Raw genomic sequence first — 15906 nt, forward strand, 5'->3', positions numbered from 1 at the left:
CTGATACCAAGGGGATGCCAACAGGGTCCCTTAGAGGCCACTGGGTTCCAGAGGCTCTTCGTTGTGCTAGAGGTGAACTCAGCTCAGCCTGGGGGCCAGTCAGCCTGTGGAGGTTAGTTAGTTGGTCACCCATCCTGATAAGTTTCACCTCCTCATCTGAGAAGTGGAGATAAGGGCATTTGTGTGGGCCGAATCCAGGACATGCAGATCCAATAGGGCCTGGTTTGAGTTCTGCTCCAGGACCGTGGTTTTACTGCACTCATCCTGGGATATCTATTGTGTGTCCTAGAAGAATGGGCACTGTGATGGCTTTCTGTCTTTAAGAGACACTTGGTGCCCTCTACTTCTCCTCAGCCAACTTATGGAATAACTGACCCATGCCCCTCCAGAGCCACATCTTTGCAATTGAAATCAAAGTTCAGAAAAGAGGTAGGTGTTGGAGGCTCATGATTTACCAACAATAAGGAACTAAGCTCAAAAAAAGGTGGTGGCAGGTCCCAAGGCAGAGAATGGCTGGGAAGATGGTTCCAAAGGTTGCTACTGGAAGAGAGGTTGGAGGGCTGTCAGGCTGGAAGAAGGGGTATCCATTGGTCTATTCCATCCAAATACTGTTGAAGCACGGGACAGGTTCACAGGATACACTGGTAGTACTGATTTTATTTCCAAAAGTTGAAGATTGAACTGTTAAATTTATTGTAAAAGGAATTGTATGAAGTTGATTTGAGTTTATCTCATTTCCTTTGTATTATATTGGACTGAACTAACACTTTATATCCTGATCAGTATTTTGAAATTTGTACTTAATATGAACCTGGAATAATAGCTAGCTGTAACTATTTTATGCTTATTCTCTAACACATTGGCGTTGTAATGAGGTTGGTATATTTCTGATTCTGGATAACCCTGTCACATTGAACCAGTGGTGTGACAGATGTTGACTGAGTTATTGTTATTTAACATGTTGAAGATACAAAATTGGTATTAGTAGATGGAATCATGCTTTTAATATGGACATAAGCTGCATGCAGTTTTAGTATAATGTTGGATCACCTTTAAAAGGAAACATCATTTCTCTTCCTTAAAGGGAATCCTTCGTACCCCAGACACTATCCGCCGGTTCCAGAGTGTCCCAGCTCAGCCAGGCCAAACTTCTCCTCTACTCCAGTATTTTGGAATCCTTTTGGACCAAGGCCAACTAAACAAATATGAATCCTTAGAATTGTGTAGGCCTGTACTCCAGCAAGGGCGGAAACAACTGTTGGAGAAATGGTTAAAAGAAGATAAGGTACATTAACCTCATTTAACATACTTTTGCTATGGTTGTATTAAATACCATGTTAGCAGGTTAAAACATCTAGGCTGTACCAAAACATATGTATCTATTAGTTATTGCTTGTTGGAATAGAATAAGAGCAGACATTGCATGCAGTGCATAAACTTATTTTTATAACATGTTGAGGTAGGATAACTTTGTTTAGTTTTTTGTTTTTTTTTACAGAGACAGAAAGTGAGTCAGAGAGAGGGATATACAGGGACAGACAGACAGGAACAGAGAGAGATGAGAAGCATCAATCATTAGTTTTTTTTATTGCATGTTGCAACACCTTAGTTGTTCATTGATTGCTTTCTCATATGTGCCTTGACCGCGGGCCTTCAGCAGACCAAGTAGCCCCTTGCTGGAGCCAGTGACCTTAGGTTCAAGCTGGTGGGCTTTTGCTCAAATCAGATGAGCCCACACTCAAGCTGGCGACCTCGGAGTCTCGAATCTGGGTCCTCTGCATCCCAGTCCGACACTCCATCCACTGCGTCACCACCTGGTCAGGCTAGTTTTTTGTTTGTTTGTTTTTTAATGGAATTCACAATTCAGGCTGGGTGGTTAGAACTAACTACTAACCTGGAAGCAAATTGCTATCCTTTTGATTTAGGGCAAGCTTAGTTTAAGATGCTTACTTCAATATGCATTCATATTTGTTAACATATGTAACACTCATTGGGACATAAGAATAGATTTCTGTCTCTCACATCCCACATTTAATATGCACTGTAGTTTCAAACATACAAATATATCTTTTCTTTGAGATCTTCCCAAGTATCATCAAAATCATGGTATTTGCTACTGGTATCTATGTTTGGATGTGATTGGAAAACATGTTATATAAAATGTTGGACCATAGACAAGTTAACAAGACAGCAGGGCTGTCTAATTAGCAGTGATATAGATTCCCAGAGTGATTTCACAGTATGTAAATTGGCATTACATGGGAAAATATTTAATTCAGTTTCTTGAAATTTATTTAAATGTGAACGTTTAAGAAATGTTAACCAGCTTTCTTTACTGTTGGATTTCTCCATGCCTTTTATATTTGCTCAGTACTTAACTAACTTCTTTTAACATAGAATACCTAATAGTAATTTTTGTTGCTTATTTGCAAGGAGCGAACATGTTTGAACAGCGCATCAGTGTTGTTCTTTCTTTCATCCTACTATGAAAAAGTCTTTCTTGACAAGGTGACATTATTGAATTGCTATTTCTTATTCCATTGTCAAGAATGAGGTGGTGCTGTTTAAAGTACTCTGAGTAGTGAATAACTTAATTTTTTTTTAATTAAATGAGAGGCAGGGAGGCAGAGAGACAGACTCCCACGTGTACCCTAACCGAGATCCCCCCGGGAACCCCTGTCTGGGGCTGATGCTCTGCCCATCTGCGGCTGCTGTTCAGCAACCAAGCTATTTTAGTGCTTGAGGTGAGGCCATGGAGCCATCCTTGGCGCCCGGGGCCAACTCACTTGAGCCAATCAAGTCTTGGCGGGGGGTGGGGGGTGAGGGGGGACATGATAGAATTGGAGGTGTGGAGAAGCAGATGGTCACTTCTGTGTGCCCTGACCGGTAATCGAATCCAGGACTACCACACGCTGGGCTGATGTTCTACCACTGAGCTAACCAGCCAGGGCCAACTTTTAATGTTATTATACCTCTTCACTTTAGTGTATGTTGATAATATTTTTATAATACTAATTTTAAGTCCTTATTTCTTAACCCAGCTTCTGGCAATCTTATAGGATACTGAAGAATAATAGTACTTCAGAGCTGGGATGCTTGGACAGGAGTCTGTTGAAGAGTAGTTAATAGCCACAATAGCGAGTATTTGAGGTTCGTCCTGATTGTTTAAGACAGGGGTTGAGAACCTTTTTGGCTGAGAGAGCTATGAACGCCACATATTTTAAAATGTAATTCTGTGAGAGCCATACAACGACCCAAGTACGTTACGCATTATCCAAGGACAGCTGTGATTGGCTCCAGCCACCCACAACCATGAACATGAGCGGTAGGAAATGGATTATAATACATGAGAATGTTTTATATTTTTAATGTTGTTATTTTTTTTATTAAAGATTTGTCTGCGAGCCAGATGCAGCCATCAAAAAAGACACATCTGGCTCGCAAGCCATAGGTTCCCGACCCCTGGTTTAAGATAAGAGAGGGTGGAGACAGCCAAGTTAACTGAGTTGACCAATATAACTGTGAAAGCCTTTTGGATATTATTACTTTCTTTTTTAATTGAATTCAGAGAGATGAAGGGGGAGAGATGGAGGCAGAAACATCAATTTTTCTCTATGTGCCCCAGGCAAGGATTGAACCAACCTCCTCTGCATATCTGGATGATGCTCCAACCAGTGGAGCCATCCAGCTAGGGCACAATTTTTTTTTTTTTTTTTTTTTTTTAAGGAATAATGGCTTTAGTTTTATTTATTTACTTTTTTATATTTTATTTATTCATTTTTTTATTAGAGGGGGGGGGATAGATAGAGAACAGGGGGAGGAGCAGGAAGTATCAACTCCCATATGTGCCTTGACCAGGCAAGCCCAGGGTTTTGAACCGGCGACCTCAGCATTTCCAGGTCGACGCTTTATCCACTGCGCAACCACAGGTCAGGCTAGGGCACAATTTTTCATGTGTGTGAATGGTCATATGGGACCCATTTGTAGTAAAAGGGACACTGGTCAACTCCTCATTAGTTAGCTTGTTCAGTTAAGAGATATATACTCCAGCCTGACCAGGCAGTGGCACAGTGGATAGAACGCCAGACTGGGGCGCGGAGGACCCAGGTTTGAGACCCTGAGGTCGCCAGCTTGAGCGCAGGTTCATCTGGTTTGAGCAAATCTCAGCAGCTTGGACCCAAGGTTGCTGGGTTGAGCAAGGGGTTACTTGGTCTGCTGAAGGGCCACGGTCAAGGCACATATGAGAAAGCAATCAATGAACAACTGAAGTGCCACAACAACAACAACAAAAGAGAGAGATATATACTCTAGCAGAACTTCTTCTCAGTACTAAAGATCAGCCATAAGGGCTATTTTTTTATGTAACCATTAAAGGTAGACAACTCTACTGTGTAAAGCAAAACTCTTTTTTTTTTTTTTTTTCATTTTTCTGAAGCTGGAAACAGGGAGAGACAGTCAGACAGACTCCCGCATGCGCCCGACCGGGATCCACCCGGCATGCCCACCAGGGGGCGACGCTCTGCCCACCAGGGGGCGATGCTCTGCCCATCCTGGGCGTCGCCATATTGCGACCAGAGCCACTCTAGCGCCTGGGGCAGAGGCCACAGAGCCATCCCCAGCGCCCGGGCCATCTTTGCTCCAGTGGAGCCTCGGCTGCGGGAGGGGAAGAGAGAGACAGAGAGGAAAGCGCGGCGGAGGGGTGGAGAAGCAAATGGGCGCTTCTCCTGTGTGCCCTGGCCGGGAATCGAACCCGGGTCCTCCGCACGCTAGGCCGACGCTCTACCGCTGAGCCAACCGGCCAGGGCCGCAAAACTCTTTTTAAAAAGCTACTTTCCAGATTGGGCCACTGATTAACGCAGGTTGAGTGAACAGATAATGGAAACTGCTTGCATACCACGTTAAAATTCAAAATTTTTTATCTGCGTGACCTTGGAAAATTAGCCTGACATTTACAACCTTAAATCCCAAAGTCAAAAGATAATGGAGCTTAAATCCTACAGACATACAAATTATACCCTAATTTTAATAATAGGCCTTATAGTAAACCTCATCTGGTTTCTTAATATCAACTTTTCATTTGACATTACATTTAAAGTTGCATTAATTTGAAAAAATTGGGGCCGTGCAGGTCTGATGAATAGTCTTAATAGAAGTACAAGATTCTGCTTTAAAAGTACTGAAATTCTTAACAAGGTCTTTGGTAATATCTATACATGTGAAATCTTGGTGAGCTTTTTATCCTTAAATAGAATGTGTGGAAAATTCTACAGAGACATTGTTATGAATACATAATCAAGAGTCTCTACTAAACACAACCCCTGAATATCATTGAGTAACAGAGTGCATGTCATATTATTTATAGTAGAAGTTGTGTCAACTGCTCATTTATAAACAACTCATGGGTTACTAAACAATCTCTTTTTTCTTTGGACAGCTGGAATGTTCTGAAGAACTGGGTGACCTTGTGAAATCTGTGGACCCTACATTGGCACTTAGTGTTTACCTTAGGGCTAATGTCCCAAATAAAGTCATTCAGTGCTTTGCAGAAACTGGTCAAGTTCAGAAGATTGTTTTGTATGCTAAAAAAGTGAGTTCAATGAAACAAATTCTCAACAAAAATTCATTGAAGCATTAAACAGAAATTAGCCTGTTAACTCTTAAGTGACTTTAATAGTGAATTTCCTTAAATTTTGAATTACTGAGGAAAGTATAAAAACCCTATTTTAGTTCTCATATATAGAGTTCAAACACTTATAAAAATGGAGACAGTTATATGTATATGGCTTCTCTGAAGTTAAGATGGTGGTGGCATGTTTAATTTGTTAAAACACACTTTTGAAAATAGTTATTCAAGTTTGGGTTGGGGGGCAAAAAAGAAAAAATAGTTATTCATCAGAAATGAATAAGCCAATTATAAATATTTACAGCTGTTCATGCAAATATATCAATATTATCACCAAGGTATATGTCTATTTGCCTAATATAAAGCAAGGTCAAATTGAACATCTTAAATTAAAACTGAATTTGTTCTTTAACCAGTTCTATATTAGTAAGATTCTAGGTAGAAAAAAAAACTTTAAATGATGTAAAAATTAATCTGTGGTGGAGGTTTAAATTTTTGTCTGTTTGTAGGTTGGATATACTCCAGACTGGATCTTTCTGCTGAGAAATGTCATGCGTATCAGTCCAGATCAAGGACAGCAGTTTGCTCAGATGTTAGTTCAGGATGAAGAACCTCTTGCTGATATCACACAGGTAAAGACATTAAAATGTATTCCCTAGAACTTGACTTAGAGAATGGGGGGGGATCTGAGTTTAAACAACTTACAGAAGAATAGGTTAACCTTTCTGTTTCTAGATATTAGAGCTTTGTTGATATACAGTAGACAAAAAAGCAAGTTGCAGAAAAATGGACAGTAAGGTACCATTTATGTACTGTTTTAAAGCATACAAAATAGACTCCCTATTTAGAGATTTATATGTATTAAAAGTGTAAAAAATACATGGGAATAATAAAGGATAGTTGTTGCCATTGGGTGAGGAGACAGGGAAGAGGTGCATGTAGGAGCGGGAGTCAACAGATTCCATATTTATACTTCTGTATATTTTAAAGTTATATCATTTGATTGTATTCTGCTATTCTATAGTGTGTTAAAATATAGTGTAGTAGTTTTCACTAGAACTAAAAGTAACTCCAAAAGACAAAAGTTTATTATTAAATTATGAAGTTAAGTTGTCCAAATAATATTTTATAAGTCTGGGATTTGGTCTGGCAATTTTTTATATGTAAAAAAGTGAGATAATGTTTAATTTTCTTTTATTTACATATTATCAACAGTGTCATAAAGCAGTTTCTAAACTTCTTAAAACAATCTTCTTTAACTTTTTCTGCAGATAGTGGATGTCTTTATGGAATATAATCTAATTCAGCAGTGTACTGCATTCCTGCTGGATGCCCTGAAGAATAATCGGCCATCTGAAGGGCCTTTACAGACTAGGTTGCTTGAGATGAACCTTATGCATGCACCTCAGGTACGTGTTTTCATGCTTTGGAGGCATCATTTTTCCAACATTTTTTAGTTGTTACTCAGGGATTCTTAGGTTATTTGAAGTTGCTGAGATGACTATTCATTTAAGAAAATTAGGTAACATTCCTTTGTATTTTCTCTCATATCAATTCAGTATTGAATCTTAATATGTAATCTGGATATAGAATTACTGATATAAATGGGTTGGTAAAATAAACTCATCCTGTTTGTGATTCCATAGGTTGCAGATGCTATTCTAGGGAATCAGATGTTCACGCATTACGACCGGGCTCATATTGCTCAGCTGTGTGAAAAGGCTGGCCTGCTGCAGCGTGCACTAGAACACTTCACTGATTTGTATGATATTAAGCGTGCAGTTGTTCACACCCATCTTCTTAACCCTGAGGTATTTCATTTTCTTAACTAACAGATGGTCTTAATTGTGATTGATTGCTATACTGAAAATGGGTTTGTGGTACTGAATGATAATAATTTCATACCACAGTTGATTAGGTTTAATGTTATTTATTTATTTGCTTATTCATTTATTTTGTCCTCTAGTGGTTAGTGAATTATTTTGGATCCTTATCCGTAGAAGACTCCCTAGAATGCCTCAGGGCCATGCTGTCTGCCAATATTCGTCAGAACCTGCAGATCTGTGTTCAGGTGGCTTCTAAGTATCACGAACAACTATCAACTCAGTCTCTGATTGAACTTTTTGAATCTTTCAAGAGTTTTGAAGGTAATTTGGAGTTTCTAAGTTTTTAAATTATGCTAGTCAAGAGGGGTATTGTTATGATCTTTTTAAAGTTTTATTATGCAATAAATGTTGTCAAGCATCTTTTATGTCAGATTCTAGGGGTAGAGAATGAAAAAGACTCCTTGGATATTTTGTAGGTGAAAGAAAGGCCGAATTTTAAGATACAAATATATGTAGTGTATTTGTCGTACTTGTGTAAGATAAAACACCAGTGATCAGTTATAATAAAATTTCATGCTTATATTGTCTGACTCTTGTCATGGCAAATGCTTCTAACCAAGGACAGTTTGGGACTTGCTGCACAGCCGGTTTCCCAGCCTCAGCACCACAGTCATTGGGGCTTGTGAATTTGTTGAGGGAGCAGTACATGCAGGATTTTTAGCAGCATCCCTGGCTTCTACTCATACGATGCCGGGGGCTCAGTGCCACCAGTTGTGACCACAAAAACGTCTTCAGATGTTGCCAGTGTCTCCTGGAAAGAAAATCACCCCCCAATTGGGAACCATTGCTGTACTGAGTACTAATATGATCACTGAATTTCTTGTCTTCAGTCACCTGTCTTCCCTCTTTCTGTACTATTGCTGTAGACAGAAGGAGATTTCTACTCAGTTTCTATATGTTAATTGTGCACTAAATTTATACTATTCAGTACAGTAACCACTAGTCACATGTAGGTATCTATGTGAATTTAAAGTAATTAAAATTGAATACAATTAAAAATTTAGTCCTTCAGCCTGACCAGTGGTGGGGCAGTGTCGACCTGGGTTCCAGGTTCAAGCCCCAAGGTCACTGGCTTGAGCACAGGCTCACCAGCTTGAGTTGCAGGGTTGCTGGCTTGATCCAAAAGGTCACTGGCTTGAGCCAAGGGGTCACTGCCCCGTCAAGGCATGTAAGAGAAGCAATCAGTAAACAAAAAAAGTGCTGCAACTATGAGTTGATGCTTCTCATCTCTCTGCTTCCTGTCTCTGTCTCTATCTCTGTCTCTCACTAAAGAAACAAAGTGAAAATTTAATTCTTCGGTCACACTAGCCACATTTTAAGTGCTTGATCCCACATGTGGTTAGTGGCTACTGTATTGGTGGACAGCACTTCATTAAATTCTTTTTAAATTGCTTTTGTCTGTCTTCTATTAACTGCATATGGAAAAACACCTGTTATATGGGACTTCATTTAAAATTGCTTATATGGAATATGGTGTGATAATTAGCTTTGGTATTATGTAGCTGCCTCCTATTTCTCAACTACTAAAAAAATTGGATAAATTTTCTGTTTTGTAAGGATTAAAGTGCAGATTCACTTATTAAACTGATGACTGGATTAATTAGATTCTTCTGGAGCTTTTTGAGCAACCAGTTTTTATTTGGGGGCATTCAGTATAATAGTGTCTTTTGTATTGTTTTAAATTGAGGTATGATTGACATAGCATTTTTTAATTGTTTAAATATTGCTCAGTTTCTGTTATTCTCAAAAGTATACTTAATTTCAATTATTTGTTCTTTTAAGGTCTCTTTTATTTTCTGGGATCCATTGTTAACTTTAGTCAGGACCCAGATGTGCACTTTAAATATATTCAGGCAGCTTGCAAGACTGGGCAGATCAAAGAAGTAGAAAGAATCTGCAGAGAGAGCAACTGCTATGATCCTGAGCGAGTCAAGAATTTTCTCAAGGTAAGTGATTTTGAGTAATGCAGCTTCTGGTTTAGTTGAAGATCAGCAGTTTTACAAGGGTTTGGTTAGTTTAAAAAAAATTTCCCCCTAAATGTGAAATTCTTAGCACTCTGAAATTGTGTGCTGAATTATTTCTTCCAAATTTAATACTCTGTGGTTTTCTTTGAAATAGGGAAGGAAATTGGTAAGTAATACTTAAGAATGACCATCTGTTTAAAAGAAGGAAAAAAAGCACTATCTCAAAGGAATTTTCTTTCTTTCACTTTAATTTTGGAAGAAAAATTTTGAAAGTGGTGTTAGATTATCATTGTCATTTTAGGATATTATTTTGTCTCCTTATGAATATTAAGATCAGCTTGCCATCAGTGTTATTTTAAGGAGCCTCTGTTGTATGTAGAGGGTTCTGTTTAAAGGACATAGGGTAAACTCTGTCATCAAATTAGACTGAGTCTAAAAACTAACTATTAATCATATACAGTTCATAAATTGAGGGTAAGATCAAATAAAACAATCTCAGGTTTGTGACACATGAATTGAGTGAACTGCCTTTGTTGGAGTAAATAGTAATGGTTTAAAGAGTCTTAGCTCTTTAAAACATACCTAAGGGCAGTGAATTCTGTTTAATATTTAACTTTAGCTTTATTCTCATACCTGCTACTTTGTGAGGGAAATAAAACTTAAAAATTGGCAGTTGCCTCTAAAAAATCAGAGAAACCATTCTATAAACGTTTAGTTTATCCCCTAAACTATGTATATATTTTATAAACATATATATATGTATATATGAGCAATGATTTCTGAGACTGGATACAGGGTAGGGCAGAAGTAGGTTTACAGTTGTTTATATGGAATATAATATAATAAGTAATACAAGAATAAACTCTGTTTTGCATACTCACAACTGTAAACCTACTTTGCCTCACCCTTTATACAGTTTTTAATCTTTTTTTTTCTCCCTTCCAAAAGGATTTTAGATTGAAACTAAAAATGTTTAATTTGTAATTGAATAGAGAAGTAGGCATTTCCAACACCTACATTGTCATCATTTTTTAGTTAATCTTTAGTTTTATTAGCTGATTGTTCTTTTGAAGAACTTAATTACATAGTCTCCAGATTAAAGGGCTAAAACCTATCGGTTTCTAATGAAATAGTCAAGTGCTGAAGTAGCCCTATATTCCTGGTCGGCAAACTGTGGCTCGTGAGCCACACGCGGCTCTTTGACCCCTTGAGTGTGTATGGTTCTTCCACAAAATACCACGTGCAGGCGCTACCTCAATAAGGAATGTACCTACCTATATAGTTTAAGTTTAAAATATTTGGCTCTCAAAAAAAAATTTCAATCATTGTACTGTTGATATTTGGCTCTGTTCACTGAGTTTGCCAACCACTGCCCTATATTATAGATTAAAAGATAAATTTTCCCCAAAACTATAGCTCTATAACGCCTTAGCCAGTATAAATATTTTGAATGGCCTGGCTAGTATGATGTGTTTGAACCCAAAGCTTTCTGGTGTCAAAAAAGTCCTCCAAATGAGAAAGATTGATGCTTTATGCTTGGCTAGTATACCCCTAACACCAGTTCAGTTCCTTTTTTTGAGTATCAGTACTGTTTCCTTTTTTTAAAAATACCACTAGATTTCTTAAACTGATTCCTTTTTGTTTTTATTAAACTCACAGCTTTTATGCTTCGGTTGTAATTTCTTTAGTATTGGGTATTAATATTTGAATTATGCACATAAACACATATGTGAAGCAGGACTAAATTATTTTTACTCAATTATGATATTCTTGAGCTTCAAAAAAATTATCTGGATAGTAGGATGGTGCAGCTCTAAGTTGCTTAGCCCATGAGATCTAATTAGATGGGGATTCCCCCTTCACACTTGTTAACTGGGTTCAAGTCTGATAGAGTAGAGGCATGGATACGGACGGGCTTTTGAACCAGTCAGTCCTGGTTGAAATTCCAGTTCCTTCTGTTATTAGCTATTGTTTTTTTTATTTATTTTTGTTGTTTTTTTGTATTTCTCTGGAGTTGGAAACGAGGAGGCACTCAGACTCCCGCATGCGCCTGACCGGGATTCACCCGGCATGCCCACCAGGGGGCGATGCTCTGCCCATCTGGGGCGTTGCTCTGTTGCAACCAGAGCCATTCTACCGCCTGAGGCAGAGGCCATAGAGCCATCCTCAGCACCCGGGCCAACTTTGCTCCAATGGAGCCTTGGCTGCGAGAGGGGAAGAGAGAGGCAGAGAAGGAGAGGGGGAGGGGTGGAGAAGCAGGTGGGCGCTTCTCCTGTGTGCCCTGGCCAGGAATCGAACCCCGGACTCCTGCACGCCAGGCCGACGTTCTACCACTGAGGCAACTGGCCAGGGCCAGCTATTGTTTTTTTTATTCATATATGTCTACCTGTTACCTTAAGCAAATTAACTCAGCCTTGGTTTTTTTAACCAAAAGTTGTATTTATCAAATACCCTCATGTGCCATAGGTGTTCAAGTGATAACAGTTGTCAATAAGCTGTGTTGGTGGGCCTTGGAGGGAAATAAGATAGAGTCAGCCTACATGAGTTCTTTCCATCAGGCAAGTTTTGTTTCTTCTCAGTTTTGAGTTATTCCTGACTCCTTGAAGTAATTTTGAATTCAGTCTGAGTTAGAGGTAAACTTGGTGTCTTATCTTTTTTTTTTCCCTCCTGAAGTTAGAAGTGGGGAGACAGACTCCCGTGTGTGCCTGACCAGGATCCACCCGGCATGTCCACCAGGGGGCGATGTTCTGCCCATCTGGGACGTTGCTCTGGTGCGGCAGGAGCCATTCCAGCATCTGAGGGGGAGGCCATGGAGCCATCCTCAGCGCCTGGGCCAACTTTGCTTTAATGGAGCCCTGGCTACAGGAGAGGAAGAGAGAGAGAGAAGGGAAAGGGTGGAGAAGCAGATGGGCACTTCTGTGTGCCCTGGCCGGGAATCAAACCCAGGACTTCCACACACCAGACCAGTGTTCTACCGCTGAGCCAACCGGCCAGGGCTCTGGTGTCTTATCTTTAAATAATATGAAATATGGACTCAATACTAAGATGGTACTACTATCTATCTATATTTAGCCTTTTACCCCAGCAATGAGAATGAACATACTAGGCTATTTATTCACATTCCTTATTGACCTGTAGTGTGTAGCTGCAATGCTGCATCTCATTATCACTGTTTATTCTTTATTTTGGAGGTACTAGCTGTATGATAATTAACTGATGTTGTATGTAGACTCTGATGATAAGGAAAATATTTCTCTGAACCTGATGTTGAACATTCAAATGCCAGTTAAGTGCTAGCCACCCGGAATAAAGATTGGTAGACTATGACTTCCCATCATAATAACCTAACCTGTGAGCAGGATGAAATGATGTCATTAGCATCATTTGGCTCATGCCCTAAGTTATTGTGATATTGTGAAATTTTAGCTTTCCATAGAAAGTATGGAACTGTTCTTCAGGCCCACAATCTGCTTCTTCCTAATCTTATTTTCTATCGTTTCCTTTCCTGGTTTTGCTTGGACCACCCTGGACTGCTTGCCGTTTTTGAGACTCCCTAAAGCAGTGGTCCCCAACCTTTTTTGGGCCACGGACCGGTTAAATGTCAGAAAATATTTTCATGGACCGGCCTTTAGGGTGGGATGGATAAATGTATCACGTGATCGAGACAAGCGTCAAGAGTGAGTCTTAGATGGATGTAACAGAGGGAATCTGGTCATTTTTAAAAAATAAAACAACGATCAGACTTAAATATAAATAAAACGGAAATAATATAAGTTATTTATTCTTTCTCTGCAGACTGCTACCGGTCCACGGCCCGAGAGTTAGGGACCACTGCCCTAAAGCTTCTTTTGCCCTAGGGCCTTTGCTTGTGCCCTTTTCCACTTTTCTTTCTGACCTTCATGACCTTAACCTTCTTTAAGATTTCTCATCAAATGTCATGAGAAAGAATGTCTGATTACCCTAACCTATTCTTAGTCTATCCTTACCTGCCTCATATCCTATGAACACTTAACACTATGAAACATTAATTCTTTCCACTGCTTACTTTGTCCCCTTGCTGTACCTCCAGTGTGTTAAGAGCTGTTTCTGCTCCAAAGGTACTCAGTAAATATTAGTCCAATGAATAACTTCATGTTTCTGAAAACCCCTGAATATGTTTATATAATTTCAAATTTGATTAACCATAACAGCTAGAGGGTAATCCTTTTAAATAATTAAAAATATTAATAGCATTACTTACATGTATGAAATCATAGGCAATTTAGGCAATCAAGAAAGTATTGTACTTTTGTTTCCATTTTGATCTTAAATTTTCTTTGGGAGTACAGTATATTTGTCTTTGCTAACAGAAATCTTAAACACTTGTGTGTGAGAATGGAATGCCTAAGTAATCTTAGATTACTTGCAAGTGTGTTTTCTCCTTAAATGGTAAAATAAAGTGCTGATATTTCATATGCATACTAAACAGGATAAAGAAGTTTTAATACGTTGATCCACTAACTTTCTGATGTCTATTAGTAGGAAAATTTTGGCTTACTGAAATCTTTTGCATAGTTAGGTGAAACATTCTTTCTAGAAATGAGTGTACCATCTGTTTAGTACAGAGTGTCCATGCTGCTCAGTACTTGCTTTAGACTTTCCTTAATGTGAAAAGTCTGCAACAGGCCTGACCTGTAGTGGCGCAGTGGATAAAGCGTCAACCTGGAAATGCTGAGGTCGCCGGTTCAAAACCCTGGGCTTGCCTGGTCAAGGCACATATGGGAGTTGATACTTCCAGCTCCTCCCCCTTCTTTCTCTCTGTCTCTGTCTCTCCCTCTCTCTCTCCTCTCTAAAAATGAATAAATAAAATAAAATAAAATAAAAAATAAAAAGTCTGCAACTGGACTTCCACTTCAGGTTTACAGCCATTTTGATTTTTTTTCCCCGCTGTGTAACCCATTTCAGTGCCTGCAGCCTGTGGGCAGAAGCCAGGCAGTGGTTCAAGGCCACAGTTTTTGCTCTGACATAGGGTGCTATAAAACCTAGGGAGATGGGCCTTCCATAAATCCAAACCCATGGAAGCCATTGTGACTTTATATTCAAGATTTCTCATAATTCCCAGATTTAGTTTATGTTCTCTAAACACTTTATAGACTAATCTTCAACTTATTTATAATTGGCTAACTGATATGTGCTAGACTAAGGTACTGTTTTGTTCTAAACTTGCCAATAATGTTTTTAGTGGCTGTCATTGGGGAAAGTCCTATTCTGCTTATTAGTTCTACTCCTTAGTAGATTGTCATAGACAGATTATTTATTAAAGAATGTTTTTCTGTGTATAAATGAAGTCCTGATGGAAACTTGTTTTTTGTGCTTTACCTTATGTCTGTGGGATGTAACAGGACATGCATCAGGTAAATGCCCAGTATAGGTCTTACTTCCTGTCTATAACATCTATGTCAATCTGTAAAGTAGGATTATAGCTTGGTATTTGTAATTGTAAAAATAATAGGCAGTTTTAAGATATCTTTTTGTTTTGTTTTTTTAATGTCTTTAAGTACTTTCTTAACCTTTTTAAAAAAAAATAGCAACATATGGCGTGTTTAATTTATGGCTTGTCACCTTCATGCTGCTCCTTGTAGGCTTTATTATAATAGAATGTTAGAGGCTGGTGATATAGAGTGGAATCAGGGAGGGTTGAATAATAAGTCATTGGCTTGAAACAAGTACGCACCATTTATGCCCTCATTTTGACAGTATGACTATTGGTCTTCCATCAACTCAATTCTGTTACCATTAATGAAAGTCCCACTGTGATGATTTTATATCCTGAATGCCAGTGGTGGTTTGCAAATCTTAATTTGTTACTTTTTTGATAGAATATTTGTGGGGGACCTGGTATTCTATGAACCTAAAAATTTACTGAAATTGCAATGGGCTTGGAACATTTCTTTCTTCAAGAGAATAGCCAAGTTTACACGAGCCTCCTACCAGTATAAAGGAGACTCTCATTTCTCCCATAGATTTTATGCCTCACAGGAGAAAATTAAGGTTCCTTTTTGTTTTTTTGGGTTTTTTTTCCAGGAAGCAAAGCTAACAGATCAGCTACCACTCATCATCGTGTGTGATCGATTTGACTTTGTCCATGATTTGGTGCTCTACTTATATAGAAACAATCTTCAAAAGTATATAGAGATATATGTACAAAAGGTAAGTAATAGGTAACTTAAAAATTAAATCTTGTGGATTTTTCTTTTCACACTCTGGAAATCTTTATCCTTTTAAAACTCTTTGGGCTGCTACAGTAGCTTTCATTGTTTTTTCCTGCCAAAATTCTTTCTTTGATTAAAATTTTACATGCATGCTGAGTATGTAAAACAATTGCTGTAGTTGAAAAAGGTGGCCTGTGCCCCACTGACTTGATAGCCCCTGAGGTATCTGTGTAGCAGCCATA

General features: G+C 38.7%; 1 protein-coding gene and 1 non-coding gene across 3 annotated transcripts in view; one reads left to right on the forward strand and one right to left on the reverse strand.

Moving 5' to 3' along the window:
- The window catches only part of CLTC (clathrin heavy chain), an 83547-nt gene that overhangs the window by 44681 nt on the left and 22960 nt on the right, over nt 1-15906 (forward strand). For both annotated transcript variants that reach the window (XM_066363132.1, XM_066363133.1), the window contains exons 8-15: nt 1085-1285; nt 5435-5587; nt 6133-6255; nt 6895-7032; nt 7270-7434; nt 7590-7770; nt 9292-9455; nt 15537-15662. In XM_066363132.1, coding sequence (XP_066219229.1) covers nt 1085-1285; nt 5435-5587; nt 6133-6255; nt 6895-7032; nt 7270-7434; nt 7590-7770; nt 9292-9455; nt 15537-15662 — 1251 coding nt within the window. The remainder of the gene's footprint in view (nt 1-1084; nt 1286-5434; nt 5588-6132; nt 6256-6894; nt 7033-7269; nt 7435-7589; nt 7771-9291; nt 9456-15536; nt 15663-15906) is intronic.
- Nucleotides 14398-14531, reverse strand: LOC136396100 (small nucleolar RNA SNORA42/SNORA80 family). Its single transcript, XR_010749521.1, has one exon. It is a non-coding gene; the product is annotated as a small nucleolar RNA SNORA42/SNORA80 family (small nucleolar RNA).

This window comes from Saccopteryx leptura, chromosome 2 (genome assembly GCF_036850995.1).
Source record: "Saccopteryx leptura isolate mSacLep1 chromosome 2, mSacLep1_pri_phased_curated, whole genome shotgun sequence".
Classification (NCBI taxonomy): Eukaryota; Metazoa; Chordata; class Mammalia; order Chiroptera; family Emballonuridae; genus Saccopteryx; species Saccopteryx leptura.